The sequence below is a fragment of the Crocodylus siamensis genome, chromosome 6 (genome assembly GCF_052110815.1).
Source record: "Crocodylus siamensis isolate JL-2025a chromosome 6, ASM5211081v1, whole genome shotgun sequence".
NCBI lineage: Eukaryota > Metazoa > Chordata > Crocodylia > Crocodylidae > Crocodylus > Crocodylus siamensis.
Genome location: NC_143400.1, coordinates 34082507 through 34107001, shown reverse-complemented (window position 1 = coordinate 34107001; position 24495 = coordinate 34082507). Strand labels below are relative to the sequence as shown.

At 51.3% G+C, this 24495-nt stretch overlaps 2 protein-coding genes across 7 annotated transcripts; one reads left to right on the top strand and one right to left on the bottom strand.

Annotated features, from left to right (window-relative positions):
* Nucleotides 1-1492: 1492 nt before the first annotated feature.
* Nucleotides 1493-24335, bottom strand: PLPP5 (phospholipid phosphatase 5). 3 transcript variants are annotated; one of them, XM_090051005.1, is made up of 7 exons: nt 24221-24335; nt 24030-24138; nt 22894-22984; nt 22443-22506; nt 21863-21987; nt 21276-21446; nt 1493-1812 (listed from the first exon to the last, which is right to left on the bottom strand). In XM_090051005.1, the coding sequence occupies exons 1-7, from the start codon at nt 24283-24285 to the stop codon at nt 1760-1762; spliced, it is 678 nt and encodes a 225-aa protein (XP_089907131.1). In that variant the 5' UTR covers nt 24286-24335; the 3' UTR covers nt 1493-1759. The 3 variants fall into 3 exon arrangements, with proteins under 3 accessions (XP_089907131.1, XP_089907132.1, XP_089907130.1); XM_090051006.1 differs by lacking the exon at nt 1493-1812 and adding an exon at nt 18026-20154; XM_090051004.1 differs by lacking the exon at nt 1493-1812 and adding an exon at nt 20061-21012.
* Nucleotides 5981-18491, top strand: DDHD2 (DDHD domain containing 2). 4 transcript variants are annotated; one of them, XM_090050997.1, is made up of 18 exons: nt 5981-6088; nt 7629-7841; nt 9247-9437; nt 10020-10109; nt 10963-11083; nt 11973-12062; nt 12359-12494; nt 13145-13353; nt 13593-13663; nt 13935-14057; nt 15015-15110; nt 15416-15556; nt 15801-15956; nt 16311-16413; nt 16512-16676; nt 17249-17426; nt 17651-17768; nt 18003-18491. In XM_090050997.1, the coding sequence occupies exons 2-17, from the start codon at nt 7637-7639 to the stop codon at nt 17730-17732; spliced, it is 2157 nt and encodes a 718-aa protein (XP_089907123.1). In that variant the 5' UTR covers nt 5981-6088; nt 7629-7636; the 3' UTR covers nt 17733-17768; nt 18003-18491. The 4 variants fall into 4 exon arrangements, with proteins under 4 accessions (XP_089907123.1, XP_089907126.1, XP_089907125.1 ...); XM_090050996.1 differs by lacking the exon at nt 5981-6088 and adding an exon at nt 6288-6515; XM_090051000.1 differs by lacking the exons at nt 5981-6088; nt 15416-15556 and adding an exon at nt 6282-6515.
* Nucleotides 24336-24495: the final 160 nt, after the last annotated feature.

Here is a 24495-nt window from a genome sequence, read left to right as displayed (position 1 = left end):
GGCAGCCAGGGATAGATAAATATTAATTTTCTAAATTTTTTAGGGGCCCTGTGGGCTGGATAGAATGGCCTGGAGGACCACATCCAGCCCGCGGGCTGCATTTTGCCCACCCCTGGTCTAAGGACATAGGTAGACAACATTTACCCAGATAACCTTGTCAATCTCAGATATAGTAACTCCTTTTTTTGGAAAGGAAGATAACAATCAGCACACATCTCAGGAAGGGAAAGGTTCCTGAGCCAGGATGAAGGCATCTAGACAAACTACCTATTAAAGAACAGTACAGTTGCTGAAGCTTTACAAAATTATTGCAAGGGAGCTTCTTTAGTGATGTACGTTGCTAGTCCCTGTGCAAAGGAATCCATTGTCTCCTCCCTAGGAGGAGGATGGTTACAGCAGGCTCATGAGTTGTATAAAAGCAAGTGTACATCAGTGTCTGAAAATCAGCTCCCTTTCTTCTCTCTACCATGCAAAGGAGAGCTTCTAAAACTATGATCAAATATCGACTCCAAACACCACTTCAAAGAAATGGACAGAGAGCAAACAGCATGCCACCTCTTTGCAGCTGATCAAACTTTAGGACGCCATTATTACACTTAAAACTGCACTGGAATTCTCCCTAACACATAATGATCTGTGCTGGGCATCTTGCACCCTTCTCATTTGGTGAATGTTACTGAGTCTGAACAAGTTATGCAGAGTAGGAGCATATGTGCTGTGAATCCCCCTCCCCCATCTAGCATATGTTAACACCCACATTAGTGCCTCCCAACAAGGCACAATGAATGCATGCAACACAACAGCAGTACTGAAGAGAATTAAAAAAAGATTTTCCAAAATAAAAGTTCCCACTGAATGTAAGATTACTCACTTCCCTCAGTCATGCAGCACAGTGACTAACACCTGTTTTACCATGTTACTCAGATGCAGAGGAGATATGTTGCCCTTTAAAGGGTGACTGTCCAAGTAGACAAAGTTCATGGCAGATCTAAGAGTAGAAATCTAAGAATCTGGGTACCCAGTCCCGGGTTCTGACTCACAGGAGTTTAACTGAACTAGTTGGGAAGAGAAAGCAGGCCCCTTGTTTTGACAATGCACCTTGCAAAAGGTTTAACTTAGGTTAAACTGGAAAAAGCTAGCAGGAGGAAAGTGCTTAGTGCTAGTGACTGTTTTGAAAATGATTGTTCATGCAGTGACGCTATATGATGATGAGATGTGGCTTGAGTGAGTAGACATGTCCTGGAGTCAAAGACTGAAATTGCAAGAGATTTTCTTTTTAAGATGTAGGTCTGTATTCCAAAAAAAAAAAAAAAAAAAAAGTCTGCTCGTTAAACCGTGGCTGAAACACATGGTTCCTAAACAGCCAGTTATGGGAAGGTTGTCATCTAACACAAGGATTTAACTATTTTCTCCTTGGGTGGGGAGAATACCTGCTTTGGTTTGCTGACTGATTAGAGCTTAGAACTGAAAAAACAGGAAATGGACAGAGTCAGGTTTTCCTGTGTCACATGAATTTTTAATGCAGTTAATCTTCTCATTGGGAGAGGAAGCCTTGCTGTTATTTAAGTCTGAACCCTCTAAGCGCTTAAGTCTGCATCCTCCAGGCTTCAGAAAAGCTCTATGTGTTCAAGCACCTTAATGGGTAGAGACAGGCTTAGGCACATGCTTACAATACATGCTTAAGTCTCATTAAAGTCAGTAGCACTGAAGCTGCGATCGTCCAAAGGGTAGGCTACGGTTAATTTTTTTTAATCCAGCTTCAGTTCCTGCTATTGCAGCACAAATCTGGGCAGAGAAGCTGGGATTGTGTCCCTGGAATAAAAAGAAAGGTTGAGTTTTGTAAGCAACAGAAATGATTTCAGATCCTGCCTCCACAGCTGCCAGGAGCTCTCTCCTCCATGTGAGTCACTCATGGGTGAAGCTTCCCTTGGGTCATGTGTGTCTTCTCTGCGCTGCTGCCTAGGAGAGTGTGACATCACCCATGTGAAATATTTTGCTCAAGCTATGCAGCTGGCTAGTGAGCTGGGTTAAGATTTCTGAAACCTAGTGTAAATTAAATAGGCTTGCTTGCATACCCACACATCACTGCATTTCTTAGACACTAATTGCACCCAAATAGGTAGAGAAAGGAAAGCATTCAGTGAGAGCCACAGACGGGCAGATCAGGGCAGGTCCTCAAAAGCCCTCCCACCTCTGGTGAGGGATGTATCCGAGGCAAGAATTTTTACTATCGGACATACTTCCACAAAGGGAAGAGACAGTGGAAGTCAGGTAGGGCCCAAGTCAGCCAAGCATTTTGAGTGTGTCTGCGTCTCACTGATTGTACTAGCACTTACATGGCAGTCTGCATGCTTTGCAGAAAGTCAGTCCCCACACCCAGAGTGAACCCAAAAGGCAGAGCTAGAACAGCAGCTTTGTTTTAAAATGAAAATCACTATTAACAGCTGCTGCCTAAACACAGCAGCTGCCCATCTAGCAATGAGTTCCACGAGTAAACTAAAGCCTGTGTTAAAAAAAAAAAGTATTCTCTTGTTAGTTTCAAATCTGTCTCCTGCTAATTGCAGTGTTTGCCCCCTAGTTGTATTATTCTGGGACTCAGTGCATAACAGTTCCCTATTTGTTCAAGTCCTTCCTGATTTCATAGACCTTCCATATCCTCCTCCACATATCCCTCTTTCATAAGAATAGTACATGTACAGAACCACCTAACACACTGTTAACTACAACATTAACTACTCAGAAACTGCTAGCCATAAATGGAAACAAGCCAGTCAGCTTCTACTGAAGATTTCTAATAATGCAGGGGATGACAGTGCAAGCCTGGATTATCTCAGGTCAATAAATAACAAAGCAGTGCTGTTAGTTAGAACAAGAGCGGAACATGCACATTCAACTGCTGTATAATCAGCAGTGGTCTATGAACTAGCATAAAGGTCGAATACTGCTGATACAGGGTAGGAAGGGAAGCTTACATGCTCTTCTTCTTCCCCCCTGGCAGACCACATCCTTGAATTGAAGGATAGCCGAAGAATATGCTCTCCTAACAAAGAGTCCAAGAATGTCCAAAGCTCTTATGAGCCAAAAAGAAAAATCAAAGGAGAAGCCAATTTAAAAGTAAAACTAAAAAGCTGACCCCCCCCACCATAGGTAACATGAGATGCAAGTATGTATTGCCTGCAATTGCCCACATGACTGCACAGAGCCTGATTGATTGTTCCTCTTCCCTCTTTTAGGGATTGCAATCCCAGCAGACAACTTTCAAGAATCAAGGGTACAGGTGGGGGGAGAATCACACATTTGCATTCAAATGCAGGTGAGGAAGAGCAAAGCATCCCCTTTCCAAGGCTGGTTGAAATGCTAGGCTCCCTTGCCAGCCATCTCAGTCCCTTGCACAGCTCTGTGGAAAGGTATTACTGCTGGATTACGTTTCTAGCCGAATAACAGCATCTCTTTATCCATCAGACAGATGGCAAGTTTCATTTGTGCTTGTGGAGGTTTGGGAAGTGGGTAGCACTGGTGTGGATTAAGTCCCGCCTTTCCATTTTCTGCCCTGCAGAAAATTCTGGGTTATGTAAAGCAGCTTCTGACCTCCACCAGTTCTCTCCGTCTGAGGCAGGGTTGGTCTGAGTTGGGATTTGCACAGGGTATTGTAAAGGATACGCAGCAATGGTGCTCTTTGCTCATACAGAAAATGAGGGTTGTGCTCAGGAGGCCTGCCCCCCTCTTTCAGACAAGAAGTGAGACTGGGAGCCTAACAAGATATTTTAAATCCCATGGCCTATTTCACATGTAGTCCCCCAATGCCCCAGCCAAGCTGCTGCGTAGGGAACAGATTTTGAGGCTGCAAATTCCTTTGCGGTTTCAACTAGACCGGCAGTCTTTGCTGCTTGCCTTGAAATGTGGGCACCGTGCGCACGTTGTCATGCCACAGGGTTGTGCAACCCTGACCAGTACCACGAGGCCAGCAAAGACAGCCCTTAGCCCCCACCCTTAGCATTGCTTTCCTGAACCTCCGGCACTGCTCCTCAGCTTTCTGCTTTCTGACACCATGAATAATTGAAGGTGTTTGCTGACTGCTGCCTTTCACGGTCTTCCCAGCTTAAGAAAGATCTCCTGGGGAGAGTGGCAGCCCAGTCTGCAAGCAATTTTCCTTCAGGCTGGTAAGAGAAATGGGCGTCCATCTCCCAAGTACTGAGACATGATTAAGTCTGTAGGGTTGGCAATCTCAACACACCCACACCCTCTCTTCATAAACCCATCCTTGGAAACCAAAGCCAAGCCCAAAAGCACTTAACTATACTTCAGTCGCAAGTCACACCTCTTAAAAAAGAAAGCCTGCAGTCCAATGTGCTTGGTCTTTCAAAAAAGAGCACCACCTGTTTTTTGAACATATGGCCCTATCCTCAGGGTCTATGCAGAGAGGCAAGGCTGCAATGTCAAAATGAGCACGAGAGATTTAAAAAAAAATGCTATTTTTCCCAAAGTCTTGTGATAACATAAGAATGACCATTTACTGGGCCAGGCCCGGTCCATCTTGCCCAATATTCTGTGTCGCACAGTGGCAGAGGGGATGCTGAAAAGGCGAGTGCACTGGGCGCGATCAGGGTTGTCTCTTAATTGCAGCCTCCAGCGTTTAAAGTTTCAGAGGTTCTGGGTCGGGGGCTGTATCCCTAATTCCCATGCTCAATAGCTACTGATGCCCTTTGATCACGGGAATCAGGGATAGTGATTGGTGAAGGGATAGGGATAGTGGTTAGTGAGGATCACTTGCTGGAGTACTTGTTTGTTGTGGCATATAGCACATGTTACCCAGCAAGGCTGCCGACCAGGATGGCTGTACACACACAGTGAATCCATGCCCTGCCCCGTATCCAAAATAGCAAAGATAAGGCTGAGACGATCCCCGAATTTACTGTGATTTCAGGAATGAGACGTGGCACCCTTGGAATGAATTTGTGCCACCCTCTCGAACATGGCACTAATTGCATCATTATGAAGTGACATTGTGATGCAACCCAGTGTCCTGACATGGACTTCGTAAGTTATTTCTAGACTGCTTGAGGATGTAAAGAGAAACACCTGCTGTTGCTGCTATTTGTGCACATCATACCACCAGCAGGATCACGTGGCATGGCTGGTAACATCTGTGTGGTCGTCCTGTCACTAAAGACAGGGATTGTTACAAGTCAGAACTGAGGCACAGAAGCGCACTGGCACAGTTGCCTGGCGGAAGTGCCCACCACAGCCCACTACCTTAAATCGCACACAGGTAGGACCTTTCCAGGTATGGTCCTTTGCCTAGCAGCCATTCTGCATCACAGCTGACTGCGGCTTCTTTTCCCTGCTTGGTACTTGTGAGCAACCAGTGAGGTAGAGCTCAGACATGGGGAGACGCAGGACCCAGCACCAGACCCAGAAGAGCAGCATCAGCAGGCAGTGCTAGCCCTCACCCTGGCTCTACTGATCCTGCTCAGGGCCTGGTTTTCTAACAACTCCCAGGCAAAATTGTCTCTCCTCTGTGTTGAAGTGTGCTCAGTGGCCCAGGGCCTTTCTTGGATCATGCGATCTGCAGCAAGCCCGGCACTCACCGCCTTCCCAGAGCCTTAGGCCAGACTGCACCAAGTGTGAGGGGTAGGTGTGCAGCCCTGGGGGCGACGGGTGCCAGAGCAAACCCAGTAACTGCGGGCACCGCTGGCTGTGCCCCAAATCCCTGCTTCTCCATCTTTCCGGATGCCAGACACCCCCGGGTGGCCGCGGCTCCTCCATCCCGCGGGGGTGCACCCCCGGAGCAGCCGGGGTGCGTCGCACTCCGGCTTCCCGCAGCCTTTACCTTGCCCGTCCCGCCGGCCTTCAGGCAGTAAAGCCGGCGGTGCTGCTGGGAGCAGCCGGCTGAGCCCGCCCGGGGAGCGCAGGGCCCGGATCCGGGCCCGGGCGCCTCCTCCCTCGGCTCCCTTCCCCGCCGGCGCCGGGCGGAGCTGCGCCGGGCTCCGCCCTGGCGGGGGCGGCTCTGGGGACCTCCCGCTGTCGCCGCGCCGGGGCCTCCTGGCCGGGCAGCGCCACGGGAACGGGGCTGGGAAGCGCCGGCGGGGTAGGTGCGGGGCCGGGGCCGGGGCCGGGGCCGAGGGACGGAGCCGCTTTGCAGCTCCGCGCAGGCTCGGGGGGGAGGTGAGGGCCGGGCTGCAACCTTTCTGCTGCTCGCTGATGCTGTACCCGGAGCAGTACGGGCCTTTGCAAGAACGGTCTGCTTCCCTCCCTAGTGTTTTGGGCAAACAGCTGCTTCATTCCCCCCTGCCCCTGGCAGCGCTAAGACTGACACTGAAGCTGCCCAGGACAGGGCCCAGCTGCGAGACCATCGGACCCCAGTTGGAAAAGGGATCAGATTACAAGGGGAACTTGCCTCGGCTTTGCGGCTGATGTACACGGCTGGGAGACACGGATTCCCCCTCTAAGGCTACCACTGACTCACAGCGCAGCCTTGGACAACTCACTTGACCTTTGTGCCTGGCTTCATATCAGTAAGGCAGATAAGCTTACCGAGGTGTTTGGGACACTGCAAGGACAGGTTCCTTCATTGCAAAGGGCTTTGTGACTCAGCTGGAAGGAAGGATGGACAGATACAGGAAATACCCTTTGAAAGTAAAGGCGGCATTGTTCTGGGGCAAGGTGTCTGTTCTGTGGTGTTACTCCTGGCCACGATTATTGAATTCAATCGAGCTGACAGCTAAATCAAAGTGTAATTTTGCTTGCAAAATGTTACTGGCTTGGTGGCAAAAATCAGGGACAACTGTTCCTAGGCTGTCTGCCATATTTCTTAATACCCTTCTGTGCTCCCACGTTCAGAAAATTGCAGACGACCTTCTTTCCACTAAAAGTGCTGCTCTGGCAGTCGTGCTTTTTGAGTAGTAATAAGACATGGTTCTGCACACGGGAAAAGCAAATTGAGTAAAACGAGGAGGAATGAGGGATATTCTATCTGCTGTAGCAGATAGTCAGTTGTGCTGGTTAGCATGCCGTAAAATGTTTCTCAGAGAAAAGCTCGGCACACTTACAAAGTTGAAGGTGCAAGCAGCAAGAACACCGAAATGCTGGTAAGGGACCAACATAACAGAACAGTCGCTGTGACTCCTAACACGTTTCTCCCAGCTAAGTGAAGTATCTTTGCTTGGTGTCCATAAAAGAACATTGTTCCTGGGTTGTCCTTTGTTTCTTACTGCTGTTGATGGCTTTGCCATCTTCTCACAGGCTCTCTTCATGTTTCTGTGGCAGTTTTACAGCCAAGCTGTGTGGATCCCTTGCCTTTTGGACTTTTTGTGCTTGAGTAAGCGGAGCCAATTGGTATCAGTCTTTCTTGTTCTGGGCCTGTCACAGATGCCTGCTGAATGCATCTTGGATTAGGACAACAATAACTTTGCAACTAGTAAACTATCTATGCAGCTGGCCTTCTCTCGTTTGTAGCTATTTGTCAGTCAATCCGCTTTATGTGCTTAAAAGTGGTGCTGGTCTTGGCAGGACTGTATGAGTGCACCTGTATGTGTCTCTGTGTTTCTGCTCTGAGTCTTGGTAAACAACTCAGAGGCTCTTATAAAATAAAAATTCAGCATGTCTCCTCTCTCTCTTCCTTCGTTCAGGCAGCGTGATGTCAGCCGTGGAACAGCAACCGGCAGATGCTTCCTTGTCATCCAATTCGTCCAGCTCCTTTGAGGTGGTAGAGGCAGATGCTGCAAATAAGTATGAAGCTGTGGTTCCTCACTGGTTTTACTGCAAGGTCACAGATTCCCGAGAGAGATGGATCCCCTTCAGCACACAGGACTCAGAGAAGTTGGAAGCGGCCCAAAAGATGAGTAAGTTGAACATGCTTCTTGTGAGAAGCTTCCTAGCAGAGAGGTGTAGCAAGTCCTGGGCTGGTTTTTGCAACCACTCAGAGTCCCCATGCCTCCAGGCAGGAGCAGATAAAAACACTAGCAAATCCTGTGTCAAACCACAGTGCACTGGGCAGGATGATCTCAGGTTTGTTCAGCTTCAAAATCTATGAAGCTCTATTTTAAGTAACCCTGTTTTTAAATATAGTAATATCTAACCTCAGAACCCTTTGGGGTTCTGGCATAAACAAGTAATGAGAGAATTCATTATAGGCACTGCACAAGTGCTGAATTTGCTAAAAATTTGACCCGCATTGTACTTACTAATGATACCTTGGAGCTAGAAGCCATAATTCGGAGAAATATTCCGAACATCCTGCACAGTTTCTGTTCTTCCCTCTGGCATTTTAAATTGGACCAGATTATATTCTTTTGGAAGCATTCCTTCCTTAAAGGGGCCTGTTGATATTACTTTAAATACACAAATAAATAGTCCCTTTGGGTACAGCCTATGTTCAAGTCTCATTAACTCAATGCGCACTCTTCTCATGTACAAGAGACTATTAATTAGGTGAGAGGGAGTTATGTGGGAAGCAGCATTGGCTAAATTCCACCACTGGGAAGGCTGGCCCTTAAATCTCCTGTTTTGCTGTGGATTTATCCTCAGGAAGAGGGCAGGGCTGTCCAGTCAGCAGTCAAGATTCTTTAATGGATAGTCTTATTCATATGTGTAGCATCTCTTGCATAATGATAGTGCTCACCCTGAGCCTTGTGGTGTCCCTACATGTAAAGCTACACTCACCAGCCCTTTCCTAGTCCTGCTGTCAGACTTCAGACATGCAGGGCCACAAAGGACAACCATCAGAGTAAAGCTTTGATGTGCCTGGCCCCTCTCATCCTGTCACCAGTGCACCAAGGCTCTGGATGTCAGTGGATGAAGTTAGTCCCTAGTGTCTGGTTTGGGCTGCTATCAGCGTTCCCTCTAAACTGACTGGCGCACGCGGCCGTGCACACCACACAGCTTAGAGGGGATGCTGGCTGCCATGTACGGGTGATGTGTGCAGTTGAACACAGCATGCTGTGCCTGCAATCTAAATAATGGGGTCAGACCAGTCTGTAGCAGAATTAGGTCACTTTTCTGGTTTGAATGAGTGTGGCTTTATCTGATCTCCTCTCTTTATTCCAGTAAGGGAATTGTATTTGAAAATCAAAGCTATCTGATATTTTTGATGCTGACTAGGTTTTGCTATCAAGATATACACAGTTCCTGGGTAAACACCATGCATAAGCTGCTGAAACCTGCCTCCCTATAGCTGCCATAGTCCAAACCGTGATAACAAGCCGGTCTGGTCTGTTTGTGATTCATCTCAGCCCTTGTCCTTTGCAGGGAAAGACGATGAAGAGCTGGTAGTTCCGATATCGGGGGGCAGATATGATGTGCATCTGAAGCAGAGGCAATGCTATGCCGTGTACTGGGAGGAAGAGGTGTCCGAAGTAAGGCGCTGCACCTGGTTTTATAAGGGAGAAAAGGACAATAAGTATGTCCCTTACTCGGAGAGCTTCAGCGAGGAGTTGGAGGTAAAGTTGCCTTATCTGATAACTTCCACTCCTTTTGGGCTACTCTCAAGCCTTCTGGGCTTTTACTGAAGTAATGGCAACTCCGTAACAGTCCAAGCTCCCTGCGCCATGATCCTGCTTTAGGATGTGGGCTTACTAGAGACAGATGTTAGAGTTACTTTTGCCCATCTTGCCAGCACCGCTGTAAACCCTGCAGCTCTCCCCTTCTGCCAGCATCTCTGATGTAGCTGGGTCTGTCAAGCTGCAGACATGTTTGCTTTCCCCTGTTCTTGACTGCTGTAACTTCCTGTGTTGATCTAATCTAGGACCTGGTTTTGCAAACACTCCCACTCACCAGTCAACTAGGCAAGGCAAAAGGTCCTGCAGATGCCAAGGACATGTGAATAAAGATAGTCACATGGAAATGGGAAGGGTCAGGATCGTAGGCTGTTGACTCTGCTGAAGCAGAGACCTGATACTATAAAGCCCTGTCCAGAGCTAGCCTAGAATGGGGGGCCACGGGAGATGAGACAGGCCTCTCCAGTGGCCGAGTTCCCATGGAAACATGTCTGCCTGCCTCACCAGGGATGCTCTTCTCCGCAGGAAGCTTACATGATCGCTGTAACTCTGGATGAGTGGAAAAAGAAACTTGAGTCCCCAAACAGAGAAATCATTATATTGCACAACCCCAAGGTAAGGATGACCTGAATGCTCCCCAACCAGGAGCTGGGGCAGAGCCCAGTGAATGGAGGAGAGGACACTGCATGTCGCTCTTTGCCTTCTGGTTTCAGGGCTGGTCCACACAGTTCTTATCTGTATAGACACCAGTCTGCTTGTGATGGTACTTCTTATCCCCTTAGCTATGTACTGTTTTATAAATGGACAAGCTGGCCTCAGTGGGACAGGTGACTTGCCCAGGGCCTCACAGAACACTCATTAGCAGAGCAGAGAAATCGACCCAGATCCTTTGGCATAACACTGCCCTTGTTGCCAAACTGGTCAGTTGCATTAAAACACACATACACATGCTGCATAGGTAAGGCCTCCCCGACTTCACAGAAGTCTTGTAAGTTGTGATCCATAGCTGTAGTTACCGGCCAGGACCTCAGTTGTTTTGGAGACAAGAACATGTCATTTTGTTTTCCAACTGGTGCAGTTCAGAGCATTGGCTTGCAGAGGCAGCCGAATACCTGCAAACATGGTTCCCCAATTTTAACTGAGCACGGAAAGTGCAGTGCAAAACTGAGTGTTGCAGAAAGTTTAACTATAGTGTAGTGCAAGTGCAGAAAGGACTTGGGAGAACAGGGCCTTGGCGGTACATGTTTAGGAGCAGTGACCTCTGTCCATTCAGGATTGGTGTCAACCTCTGTCCTTCCTTATGACATGTCTGGAAAGGTTTGCCCTTGCTGTGCTCTTGCCTGTGCTCTCTGGTGTGATCTTGATGAGACTGACCAGGTGTATCGTGGGCTTACTGTCCCCCTGTGCAGAAGATGCTTAAGCTACTTGCATTCCAGCATGTTAACATGCTTCTCTTCCTGCTTTCCAGCTTATGGTGCACTACCATCCAGTAACTGTCTCTGACGACTGGGGTTCAAGCTCTGCAGAGCAAGGGCGGCCAAGAACCGTGAAGAGAGGAGTAGAAAACATCTCTGTGGACATCCATAGTGGTAGGTGAACATTTCCCCACCCCGCATCCATCAAAGCTGCAGAGGCCACTTTCTGGGTTTTCTGTGGCTCTGTCCATCCTGCCCTTTGGATATGGCTTCATAGCCTGAAACTCTTAAACATGCAGCTTGCTTATGGGGACATGGTGAGGCTGTCTTGTCTCACTGAAGGAGAAATTTCCTCCTGCTCTTTCACTGGCATTAAGGAAGGCCAGAGGCTTTGGTCCAGTGCAGGCCCCATTGTGCCTTGCGCGCCATGCAGCCACCTGGTGAGAGACTATTTAGGTCCCAACAAGTTTATAATCTCCGGGAACCTGAGGAGAAGCTGGGGCAGAGGATGGAAACAAGGCAAGAATGGAGCCCCTGCCTTCTGAGAGCCAGGACCCTTGAAGTCTTCTCAAATTGGGACCCCAGTATCTTGATTACTGCAACCCAGCTGCAGAATCCTTTGCACTCATCTGTCTCATTGCAATGGTACCAAAGCCTAGAGAGCGGGCATTGGCTCAGAGTTAGGTTTGGGGCTGCTGAAGTCCCACTGAACCTGTCTTGCCATCAGAGACAGTTTGCAAAGCAGTGAGTGTGATGTGCTGTTGTCCCTCTAGAAAAGGAGTAAGGCTTCTCACTTCCTGGAGTGAGGGCAAGGGAGGGGTTTGTGTAGTACTTCAAGTACACAAAGCTGTTCAGCAATGCGAAGCATCGTTGTTGTACCTGTGATCCAAAGCAGTGACAGAGCCAAACTTTTCCCTTGTACCTGGGACTGTTGTGACCCCCTCTCGCTCAAACTGTTGAGGGTTCCATGGGCATCCTGCAGCAGGCAAAAGGACAGCGTGGTAGATCAACAGGTGCTGGGCTTGTTACAGAAACTAAGTTAATTGTTTTTCCCCCCTCTCAGGAGAGCCCGAGCAGATCGACCACTTGGTTTTTGTAGTTCATGGGATTGGGCCGGCGTGTGACATCCGGTTCCGAAGCATCATTCAATGTGGTGAGTACACAGAGCTGCAGGGAAAGAAGCAATTTCTGTGTTTCCTCCTGGAAAGAGCAAGCAAGCAGGGGGATGCTGGCCTTCACAGAGGGAACAATGACATCCAGGGTACGCTTGGGCTCAGCATGGTGCCCCTCTTGTTACAAGGAATGAGAGCAGGTTAAACTACTTCAGGTCAAGGCGGGTTTTCTGAGTTTCAGTCACCAATGTCCTCACTAAGCACAGTGAGTGCAATAGGTTGATTTGGGGAACTGGCTGAATCAGAGCTTGAAACAGTGCTCTCTCTTTCTTCCCAGTGAACGATTTCCGGGCTGTCTCCTTGAGCATGCTGCAAGCCCACTTCAGGAAAGCCCAGGAGCAGCAGCAGATCGGCCGGGTGGAGTTCCTGCCTGTGAACTGGCACAGCCGCCTGCACTCCACAGGGGTGGACGTGTAAGTAAATTCTTGCTTATGAGAAAAGAGCTGCAGCAGTTGCCTGAGTAGACTCGCAAGTCTCTCTTGCAGTACTGGGGTTGCATCCGTTGCAGTGGGTGCTGACTAAAGCAATGGAAACCTGGTCTAGTACCACTGCACACCAGTGGGGCCTGGGTACTGTCTGTAGCACTTATCTATCCAGTTGTCTGACACAGCCAGACCTATTCCAGGTTTAAAACACACCATTGATGGTCTGCAAGCATATAAAGTTGTTGGTCCTCGCTCATATTACAAGAAGGGAGAGCAAGTCACTGGGAGTTGGATACCTGGTTCCCCTCAGAAGAAAGTATTTAACTAAAAAACCCTGTTCTGTGGTTCATGGGGGGAAGGGAACAGAGCATGGCCGGTGCATAGCATAGTGCCATACACATGCTGAACTACTGGGAAGGCATGGACCTTGCATCCAGAGCTTTTGTCCGCTCTAATCCTGAGGACTGGTCTCGTAACCAGGATTTAGTGATGAAACACTGCTCCATTGAAGCCAGTGGCAGAATTTCTCTGCATTTAAGCAAGGCTGGGATTTCAGGCCAGAAACCCAGCAGGTAATTGCTGTAGTTGGTTCTGGTGCTTGCACTCTCCTTCAGCATCCTGCTTTGCCCTGTGTGCAGAGACTTGGAGCGAATCACCTTGCCGAGCATCAATCGCCTACGTCACTTCATCAATGACACAATCCTGGACGTCTTCTTCTACAACAGTGCCACCTACTGCCAAACCATTGTGGACACAGTCGCTTCTGAGATGAATCGCCTGTATCTGCTCTTCCTGCAGAGAAACCCTGACTATAAAGGCGGGGTGTCCATTGCAGGTCACAGCTTAGGTAAGGGGTGCAGCCTGGTGAGGGGACCAAGCATGGTCAATCTGCAGGATGTTGCTTGCAGGCACTTAGTACAAAGTCTGGGATCTGGTTTTTGAATCCAAGTCCAGTTCTGTGGGAGAGGCAGAAGACACCCCACCCCCCTTCCTCCTCACCCTGGAAGGGACATGACTTGTAAATGTACAGATTCATGTGCGAGACCTGGGACTTTCCTCAGTGGCTGCATGTGGATGTTTTCTCAGGATCACTTATACTGTTTGACCTCCTGACAAATCAGAAAGCTTCCTCGGAGGATGAAGATGGCAAAGAAAAGGTAAGTTCTCCACTGGTTTTGTGTGTCCCTTAGCCTGCAGACTGAGGGTTTAATCTATGGGCTACATTCCCATGCCAGTGCTGGCATAGGTAACTGCTGCAGGGCAAAGTGCAGGGCGGGTTGGTCACTGCACAGCTGTGTTCCCCTGCTTGTGCAGCAGAGTGACTGCAGGTCCTCTGCACTCTGCTGCCCAGTATCAACCCTGGGAAAGAATCTTTTGAGTGTTGTTGCAGGCTAGCTGTAACCACTACCCACCTGTCTGTATTCACAGAGTTCCCAGATGGGTGCAAGCCGTGGGGCAGATGTCAGCGGTGTGAAGGAGATCCTGGAGAAGCTTGAGCTGTCTGAATACAGCACAGTCTTTGAGAAAGAGAAAATGGACAGACAGGCACTGGTAACTCACCGTCCTAGCAGGGTGGCTGCTGCTCTTGCACATCTTATTACTCACGTGCCAATCTGCTCTCCCCCTGCACCTAGTGCCCAGGTGTCTGGAGCATTTTCACACACCTGTTTCTTCAAGGTCAGCTGGAGTAAAGCTCTCCTGTGCTGATGTACCCTGGGTCCTTCTTAAGAGCATTGGTGATGCTAAGGCCAAGCACTTCATAGACTCAGGGCTTTGGACTCTTTAGGAATGCTTCTTTAGCTGTAGGGTGGTTTGGAGGCACTTCTGCTTAACGGACACTTGCGACTGATTTCAGGGCCCTCCCTGCCATGCTCCGGGCATGTCTACATGTGCAATTAATGGGTAGTAGTAAACTCCAGTTCTTATTGTGCTGGTCTTTATTGCTGCCAGGCATGCTGTTTGACTATGCACCCAGGACTGCTGCACATTGAGCTGGGTCAGAGCAGCCCCAACAGGCAGGGAAGTGAGGTGGGGTCAACCTGCCAGCCTAGGGCTCCTCCCCCCGCTAGCTCCATCTGCTACAGAGGCTGGCTGGTGCATGAGAGTGCCCCCATGCAGGGCTAGCTGGCAGGCAGCCCTCTCAGTGAAGCGCCCTTATGCCCCAATTAGCCACGTCAGCATGTACACATGTGGCGCTGCAGAGTAAAAAAACTCCACAGTACCTTAGTAGTTACATTTGTAAGTTTCTTGAGGTCAAATAAGGCTGCATATGTAAATAAGTGGCATTTACTGCAGAGCTAATTAATCTACTCCGCAGTAAGTGTTTTGTGTAGATACGCCCTCTGAGGAGCGTGTTTAGAATGGTCCCCTTGTGAGCCACATTCTAAAGTGCTCTGCTTCTGTCTTAGTGAACAGCAGGTGTCTTCTCCAAGGAGAAAGGAGTAACATTTTGGCTGCTTGCCTCCTGTAACAGAGCAGTGACTAACATGCCTGTGACTTACTGTTCAGCTCCTGTGTACAGAGCAAAATCTGAAAGACATGGGCATTCCCTTAGGCCCGAGGATGAAGATCCTTCACTACATCAGCTCTGAAAGGGAGACACAGGTGCGTAGTCTGCTGAGGTGACCATTCCCATCACAAACCACCTCCCCTTCAGCATAGGGCATTGGTGCTTGCTGTGGTTCAGACTCCTTCAATCTACGCATGCATTTGTCAGGAAGCAGTACAAGCCCCCTAGTGCAGTGGTCCCCACCCCTGGCTTGCAGGTAGTGTGTTGGTCCTGGCCTCAGTAACAATACTAGAAGTAGAGAGCAGGGCCTTATGGGAAGAGAAGCTACTCAGCTGAAGAAAGCTGTGGTGCTGAATGCCCAGGTGAGAACTGGAGCAGTTTCCTGTTTCCATTACTGCAGGACACTAACCATTGGGCACAGACCGTTGCTGGGAACAGCGAAGAGCACAGGACTGAGTCCGAGTCGTCCGCAGGGCCTGGCTCTGCTGGCAACCCGAGCAGTAGGAGGAACTGCCCATACCCAGATGTCAGCTTAGGACAGGTAACTGCACAGCTCACTCACACCCTCCAGTAATCCATGTGCCACTCTAGCTGTGTGGGGGCAGACAGGTCCCAGCCCACTCCTCCCTGCCATGCACCTTGGCCATCTCCTAGTCCCAGAGGCTGCTGAGCTCATTCCCATTCCAAGTAGTGTTAGGCCATGGCTGCTACTGTAACAAACAATTACATCCTTGAGGGACAAGTGAGGCGCTGCTTCTCACTGCCTCTTACCTCACCTCTGCTAGGTCTCAGCCAACTACCCACAGCTCATTTACAAGCCTGCTATCTTCTTTGCCTTTGGATCTCCCATTGGGATGTTCCTCACTGTGCGAGGTGTGAAAAGGATTGATCCAAGCTACAGCCTCCCCACTTGCAAAGGCTTCTTCAACATCTTTCATCCGGTATGTGGAATCAGCAGTCACGGGGCTAGTGCTCATACATTGGCTCCTGAGTGGAGAAAAGACAACAGACCCACACAGGGAGGCCAGTGACTAGTTGGGGCCCTGGGTTCCCCTTCCCGTGTCACTTGTTGCAATCAACACAGTGGATGGGAACTGGGCAGCTAAACCTGCCTCTGGTCCTTAGAGCTCCAGTGGCACCTTCTGCATTAGCTTTGTTACTAGGTGATGCCTGTCTCCAAACCATAAGCAGCAGCAGGTAAAAGATTCCCTAGGCTGAGTGGTTTCTCCCTAGAGGGAATGGGGGCATCTGTGTGTGGGTCACAAGCCAGTACTAGTTGCTGTTCTTCTGCACAGTTCGACCCTGTGGCCTACAGGATTGAGCCCATGATCGTCCCAGACGTGGAGTTTGAGCCCATGCTGCTCCCCCATCACAAGGGCCGGAAGCGGATGCATTTGGGTAAGGCAGGCAAGCTTCCTCTCAGAGGTTGCTGTCCAGGTGAGTGTGGTCCCAGCCCTGCACAGTGTTCCCACTTATGGTGACCCCGTGTGTTTCAGAACTGAAGGAAGGCCTGACCCGCATGAGCATGGACCTCAAGAACAACCTGCTGGGGTCCCTTCGTGTTGCCTGGCAGTCCTTCACTAGGGCCCCACTGCCAGCTGTGGAGGCAGCCAGCACAGAGAGTGAAGCTGAATCCCAGAACTGTTCAGATGGGCAAACAGGTGGGTGACATTAGCTGAGGAGACAATCAGTGGAGATTGAGGCCAACCCAGGAGCTTTCCTCCTCGTCCCCCCTGCCATGCTCAGGGGGGACATGCTACTGTGGAGGGGGATACCAGGGAGAGCAATGAATTGGCCTGTGGCCACCTGGCTCCCTGGTCATTTAAGGCTGGGTTGGTTGCCTTGTTGCTACTGCATTTCTGTTCCCACTGCCCAAAAACCTGGATGTGCTGGATGCTGTGAAAACATGAGGCAAGGCCCCTTTCCCCCAGGAACCTGCCCTCTGACCCACGCCATGTGATCACGCTACCTGGGTGAGGAGGGGCTTTCTGGTGCTCAGAGCACAGATAGCATCTTGAACCTTTACTTTTCCTCATGCTGCCTGGAGGCTACAGTCATGTCACTCTGGCCTGCTGCTGCAGTGTGGCACTCCTCTTGCAGGAGTTGTGTGGATTGCCTTCCCATCCGGCTTCTAGCCTGGGCTCCATTCCTGTTGCTGGTGTTGTCCATGGCACTGGCACTGATTTTATGCTGCCACAGAATCAGTGCTGTCATCTGTGGTTGATTCCTCCAGAGGTGAAGCCCAACGAGCCCCCTGCTGCTACTGCTGCTGCTGCTGCGAAGGAAGAGGCCTCTCCTATAAATGTGGGAATGCTCAACGGTGGCCACCGCATCGACTATGTGCTTCAGGAGAAGCCAATAGAGAGCTTCAACGAGTATTTATTCGCCCTGCAAGGCCATCTCTGCTACTGGTGAGCTTCTTGCACTCTCCATCTGCTCCCTGGGGCCATTGAGCACCTGCCATGTGCAGCTTTAAAGACAGGGTGGTAGAATAGGCAGAGTCAAGTTGCTTACAGATGAGCAAGTTACAGGACTGCCCTGTAGTGGCCAGTGCCTCAACACAGGAGGGTATGCAGTGGACTGTCTCTGAATGTTAGCATGTGTGGATACTAATTCCAAGGCTTTCCATCTCCAGGGAGTCAGAAGATACTGTTCTGCTGGTGCTGAAAGAGATCTACCAAACACAAGGCATTATGTTGGATCAGCCTCTCCAATGAAGGCACCAGCCAGTTGCTCTGTTCTTGCAACTTGATGTAAGTCACCTTGCTGCTAAGATGCCCTGTCAAATTAGAAGCTGTTCATGCATTTTTGGCTTGTCTGGAAAGCACAATGTAGATATCCGATCCAGCTTAGACCCAGTCAGCATGGGAACCAGAAGGAGGGTGGCAGCATGAGTGGGTGCTCTGCTCCTGCAAATGCATCCTGCTTCTCAGCAACAGTGACCACCATCCTGGTAAACTATGTACCCTTCCTTCTTGCTTCCCTAGATGCACATATGTGACTCCTCACCAGGAAAGCCCGGATATCCTCTCTGCCTCCCCATCCTGTGCTGCTGCTGCCTCTGCATGCTGCTTCCTGACTACCTGCTGATGCCTGGAGAGCTGGAGTTTCCCTCTCTGTGCAAGGGGTAGGAATCCAGTGAAAATCTCTGCTAGAATATCCAGCACTGACTCAGCACCTGGGACCGACTGAGACTCCCTGTGGCATCGTGTCCCTATCTACTCTTTGGCTTGTCTGTCTTGTAAGTTGCAACACTAGCTGTTCCAAATCTAGATGTGGGATAGAGGTGGCCTGGATTGGGAACTGGAGACCGAGAGCCTCAAGTCATCTGCTTAGCAGGGGAACTGGACACTTGCAACCTTGAGACCTCAAAGCCGTAAATGGATTGGGTACCTGCTGTGCTATGGAAACAGAACCATAGCATCTTATGAGAGTGAATAAAGGATAAGGGGCTGATTTGTCATGGGAGAATGAGATATGGTCTCTCTCCTGCTCTTGCAGTGCCACAAGGCAGTGCGTAGGAGCAAGCACTCCCGACAGCTGCTAAGTGACCCAGATTCTCTTCTAACCTGCTCTCGATCTGTTTCTGCACCCACCAGGTGCGCTAAGCAGGGTCCTGCATCAGAAAGAAAGTGGCATGTTCTCATACACCAAAGGAAGCACTTATAATTACCTGTTTCTTTAAAGAGGTGCCAAGTCAGTCAGCATGGCAGCCTCACCCCAAGGCACTGTCCACAGCAGCTTTTAATAAGTGTTGGCAGCAGCCTTTGTACAGAATCTTAGAGGTCTCTGCAGCCAGGAGGGTTTGTGACAAAAGCCAGCCAGAGATTTATCTTCATTTCCATCTGCTGACATTCTGACCGTTGTTCCCCTCAGTTGCGTGTCTAGTTACTGCTTGCTGACTAGCCCAGCCACTGGGAATAAATCCCTGGGTCTGGACCACCATGTGGCTTTCATCTCCTTTGCCTGCTGCATAATGTTAATGCTGATGCAGAGCTCTGGCTGGGACCACTGACCAACGAATGGGGGAGGCCTGCATCTCTTCTAGACTCTGCTTGCTCTCAACTCCATTCTCCTCCCAGGGGCCAGATGCCTCTGATTTTGTTCAGAGCAGAATTTGTTCAAGTGGGAGGGGTCTGGGTCCCCCCCATAGGCATCTGCAGACCCCATGCAGCAGGAACAAGACAGCACTGCAGCCTGGGGGTAGTTTGTTAGCAGTGTTACATCCTGATTCAAGCATAAACTACTTAAGTGAAAATGCAACAGCCCATCAGGCAGGGTCCAGCAAGGAAGAGGGTCACTGTGCTGCATATGAGCACAGTCTACACACTCCCCATTCTCCCTGGTTGCACTGATTCAGTAAAGGGAAGTGTCTAGCACCGTTTTGCTTACATTTTTATCTGTGTGTCTGTAGGTGATGATGTTGCCTCCAAGTTTATAGGAATGTCTTAATGTCCCCGGTGGTGAAATTAAAGCAGCCTTCTGTAGAGAGCTAGGACTGCGGTTTTAGTTCAGTTGCTGGGGAATCGTAATTGCCAAGGCAAGAAGGGCCAGAGATCCTGAAGAGAGATATCCCTTGTAACCAAAGATGTACAGGGTCATTAACTGGCTAGACTGAACCCTGGCCTCGACGCAGCAAGGAAAAGCAAAGGTAGTACAGTTAGTTAGGGTGTTGCTGTGTTTGATAGAGTTTGAAATAGATGCCCCAAGCGTGTTCTCTCTCAGTGATGACTGTATGTGGTGCCAGGCCCTCCCCATAGCCCCAGTCTGTCTTTTCTGTGGTGTACGTTGCTCGTGATCCCCAACCCCACTGTAGCCGAAACAACCCACTGCTCTTGAAATGACGCTGCAGGGCTCAACCTCTGGTTAAAGCACCTCCTGCCCGTCTGTGGGAGGACGGTCCTGGCTGGGACACACTGTCAGGAGCAGCTCTTGGAATTATGCACTTTGTAAACAGGAAAAGTTTAAATACATTTCAAATGTTATTTAATGTTTTTTTCCAGTAAAAGCTGACACAACTCTGTGGGGTGCCAAGCTTGCTTGTATAGGGAAGGGGGGAGGACTGATGCAGGATCTTGTGTTGTGGCCCAAAGTGCTGGCCATGTTAGTGCCCTAGGGCAGCTGTACCATCTGCAAACCCTATGCAAGGAAGCAAAAGCAGCTCAGCTGAGAAGCACCCCATGCAGGGGGAGGGTCTTTCTGTAAGGTCAAAGCATGCCCTAGGGAGGATTTCTCATGTGCTGTGTCCTCTGCTCCCATGAACTGGAATGAAGAGCAGCCAGCCCCACCCCACCCCACCAGGAGACTGGCCTCCCTTGCATTCAGAATGGTTTCCTAGACCTGGCCCAGGCTCTGAGCTGCCATAAGCACTACAACTCCCAGCGAAAGCATCACACAGCTCTTTACTGGACAGTAAAAACACCAAGATGGGGACAGCGCAACAGTACACAGGGCTGGAAGGGGCCTCCCGGGCCAGCGGAATGCCCAAGCTCATCCCAACACACTGCCACCCTCCGTCGCACTAAGCTGCTCCCTGTCCCGCTCCTGCAGGCTTGGCACTGCAGACCCCCCCCAGCCTCCCCCAACAGCAGGCATGGAACAGGGCAGGTTCACAAAACAGGCCAGAGGGACAGGAAGCCTGGGGCCTGGTAAGCAGGACAACTCATCGCGGGCAGAGATGATGGTTTCCTCTGGCTCTCGCCTGCTCCCCTTCAGGTTTCCTCTCTGAGCAGGCAGTGATTCAATGCCTCAAAATATCTGTCCCCACCCTGTGGTCCCAAAAGTGGGAGGGAGGATCCCACACGGTCGGAACTAGCAGTGTCCATCCTGGCTACACATCGAGGAAGCCGGAGCTGGCTTGCTTGGGCTCCTCTGCAGGCAGCACCTTGGCCTTGCCCAGGAAGGACACGTGGCACTTGGGGTCCGTCAGTGGGGGGTAGTGCTGCCGGTAGCAGAGGTAGGCGAGCATGAGGCCAAGGGCTGAGCCCACTACCACATCTGCAGGGCAAACACACACGGATTAGGGGCCCCCATGGCTATAACACCTCTGCAGATGCCCCTTCCATCACCGAGAGCCTGGGCCACTCCACACAGCCCTGAGCAGCACGGATGTGCCGTGGCTGTACCCTGCCAACCAGGGTTTCTTGTGCTGCCCCAACTTTTCTGTTAACCTCAGGACAATCTTGCCCACACTGCCCCTGCTATCTCTGACCATGCCCCCTGTCCCCAGTAGAGGCACAAAGCCAAGCAAAGGCACTCACCTTGCCAGTGGTGCTTGTAGTCACAGGTGCGGGACAAAGCGATGAGGCTGGCGACGAGCAGCGGTGCCAGGAAGGTGCAGAGACGCCAGGCTTTGCCCTGTCCGCCAGGAACAAAGCAGCGCAGCTTGCCTGCCAGGTAGAAGGCGGAGAAGGCCAGACCAGCGAAGGCGACTGGAAGGAAAGCCCAGCACTTAGGTAACTGCGCTCCGTGGCCCCCACTCTGCCCTTCCTAGGGACCCAGGGCCCAGTACTTCCATTCCAGGAGTGGTAGCAGGGAAAAGCAGCTTCCAGTTCTTGAGACAAAGAACCTGGGAGGACACAGCACTTCTGCTACATGGGCAAGGAAGGGCTGGGGTGGGGAGAGAGTCACAGTGGGGCTGCACACACTGAGAACACTCTACGTATGGAAGGGGAACGCATCAAGTTCCCAGTGCCTCCCCTCTCCAGAGCAGCCATGGAAAAGACTGGTGGGTATGCCCAAGGCTGCAGGGCAGGATGATGGCATGGTGGATCCCAGCCCCAGGCACATGGCTCCCTCGAGCCTGGTTCTGCCCAGGCCTGCAGCACAAGGTAGTGCCAGCACTCACAGGAGGCATGCCCACTAGGGAAGCTCTTGCGTCCCTCCGTCACCACGGCCACATCGCCCGTGCAGGCCAGCGCAGAGTTTCCCCGTCCGTCTGGGAAGCAGCGATAGAAGAAGTCGGGGCGCGGCCTGGGGCAGGAGAAACAAAGTCTGTCACCCTGCTCCATGCGGGAAGGAGAAGCCAGAGTGGGGCCCACACAACCTGCTGCAAGAGGAGGGGGGCACCCTGGGACTAGCTGGTTGCAGCATCTCAGTGGTGCTCTCACCAAGGCCGCATGCAGCGGCAAGATCGCTTCCCTTACGTGGCTTGACACCTTCCTCTCTGCATCGCAGCAGCAGCCAATGAAGCCGACCCAAGCTTGCTACCCTCAAGCTCAGGGAGAAATCAGAGCGTGAGAGCATATTCATCCAGCAGCCTGCTGGGGTATTTCCAGAACAGCTCCCAGCTGGGAATAATCGCAGTGCAAAGGGTAAGTACCCATCCCTGGGCCCAGACCACTACCTGCCAAGGGCTGGGACTCTATCGCTAATCGCAGACAGCTAAACAACAGCGCAGTGCGCTGGTGAATAAATAACTTCCTTACCTCCCCACAGCCAGCTTGACAGTGTTTGTGAAAACCCCGTTGAGGGCCAGCGCAAGGCTGGCAGCTGGAAGAGAGCAAACAGCGTCAGCACTGCCCCAGACACAGTGCATGCTTCTATCTGCCCAGCTTCAGCAGTGGAAGGAGAAGCCATGTGGAAGGGAATGCTCTTTAGCTGCTAATGCAGGGAAGCTCTTCCTGGCGCGTGATCAGCAGGGCTTCCTGCCTGGAAGGACTGTAGCTCCATGTTCTGGGGGCTGGCAGTATTTGGACTTCAACCTGGCATCCAGCAGGTAACGAAGCCTTTTTTAACACACCCTGACTGTGAGTGCCAACGGGCGTCACTGCTGCCAGAAGCAAGGGTCTTACTGTCAGACCAAGGACCCCTGGTTGGAGGGCATGAAGTCTGCACAGGTCTCTATGAACAGCGACTGTCAGGGTTCAGCATGCTCACCTAAACAAGCCTCCTGCGTGTCTTCCCGGGTAACTTTCATGCAGAATCTTGCCAGGAGGATTGCCGACACGGGAGAGAAGAAGGAAATGAGCTGCAATAAAACAAAGGCATTGTAACAGCACAGGATGCACTTTCTGGAGTACCCTGGCTCCCCACACAGCATTCTGCATGGGCCGCTCAAGGCAAAAAGCCTTTGCCCCAAAACCGATGTGCTTCCCCCTCCAAACACAGGTCAGGTAGGAGAGGAGATTGCAAACCAAGCGCTCAGCTTCGCTGGCAGCAGTGCTATTAGCACAGTGGCTATCAACCAGGGCACTGCTGCCCCCACCACGGGCTGGAACTGCACTGCATGCCTCTGTTTCATTCCCTGTGCCCATTACAATACAAACAAATGAATCCTTGGCCTGCAGCCTCAGAGCGGTTTGCTAAGGCAAAAAGCAAGACAAAGAGGAGGCCTGCATCTCAGAGGCAACGGATGCTCAGGGGTTACACATTCCTGTGCTCCAGGGAATGCTCTTGGCATGGGGTTCGCTTTCTGCAGGTGCCCCAGCAGTCCCATGCACGCAGCACGTTCTTCCAAACTGCGCCTGGGCTTTGTCCTGCTGCCTTTGCTACAACCTGTACCTGCCTCTGAAGGGAAACCATTTGCTCCCACAGCCTCTGTGTCCCACCAGGACTTTTCCTATGTGGCAGACAGCCATCAATCCTCTGGGTCATGGTACACAAGTCAGAGGTCTAGTTAGCCCAACTGGAGAGTGACACGGCAAACAGCCGCCAGCAAACAGCCTCCCATAGGACACTCCTTCCTGGAAATCTTGTCAGCTCCAGGGCAGTCCCTGTTTGTCCTAAGCCCTTGCTATAACCCATCTTTTTCTGGCTTTCCCATTGCAGTTTCCTCTCTCTAGCAACCCATTCCCATGCAGAAGAGACCTAGACATGCTCCAGAGGACACGCGACTTCTCTTAGTGAACAAAGGCATTAAAAAAAAAAAGTCTCTCTTCTGGGTCTGAAAAGCCTTAATAAAACAAAAACTGCACGGAAAACATCCAGGTCAGTGGGGCAGACTCTGGCCGCCTCTGACCCAAGCTAGGGGGTCAGGGGAGGAGGTGCTTTCTAGGGCGCAGCAGAGGACTCACGAAGAGGGGCAGGGCAGGGACCCGGTCGGACTGGACGTGCGGGTTCCTGTACAGCCACATCTCCTCGGGCTGGATGACACGCTGGAAGGGCGGCAGCAGCTCCGTGACCCTGCGGGCGGCAGGAGAGAGGCGGGAAGCAGGCGGGAAGCAGGCGGGCCCGGCCGCCCCGGCCCCTCCGGCCCCGCACTCACAGGAAGGCGGCGCAGAGCAGGAGCCGCACGCACAGCTCGGCCACCAGCGCCGCCCGCCGCCGCATGGCGCCGGCCCGGCTCCCGGCTCCGCCCCGCCCCGCACACGTGGCCCCGCCGCAGACCCGGCGCCGAGCCCGATCCGCCGCCCCCTGCCGGCACCGCCGCGCACTGCGGGCCCCTCGGCCGCCCAACGCCGCGTTCACATCACACCTCGTCGGAAACGGAAGCTGATATTTGCTCGGCCCGAACCAACCTTACTGCGCCGTACGGGCACG

What these genes read in the sequence shown, in the direction of transcription:
- DDHD2 (XM_090050997.1), top strand. Translation starts at nt 7,637, where the DNA reads ATGTCAGCCGTGGAACAGCAACCGGCAGATGCTTCCTTGTCATCCAAT. An exon ending in CCGAAGCATCATTCAATGTG is followed by an intron (nt 12,063 to 12,358) that starts GTGAGTACACAG and finishes CTTTCTTCCCAG; the next exon opens with TGAACGATTTCCGGGCTGTC. An exon ending in CCGGAAGCGGATGCATTTGG is followed by an intron (nt 16,414 to 16,511) that starts GTAAGGCAGGCA and finishes CGTGTGTTTCAG; the next exon opens with AACTGAAGGAAGGCCTGACC.
- PLPP5 (XM_090051004.1), bottom strand. Translation starts at nt 24,285, where the DNA reads ATGCGGCGGCGGGCGGCGCTGGTGGCCGAGCTGTGCGTGCGGCTCCTG. An exon ending in CCCTAGTGGGCATGCCTCCT is followed by an intron (nt 21,447 to 21,862) that starts GTGAGTGCTGGC and finishes CTTTCCTTCCAG; the next exon opens with TCGCCTTCGCTGGTCTGGCC. An exon ending in CTACAAGCACCACTGGCAAG is followed by an intron (nt 21,013 to 21,275) that starts GTGAGTGCCTTT and finishes TTTGCCCTGCAG; the next exon opens with ATGTGGTAGTGGGCTCAGCC.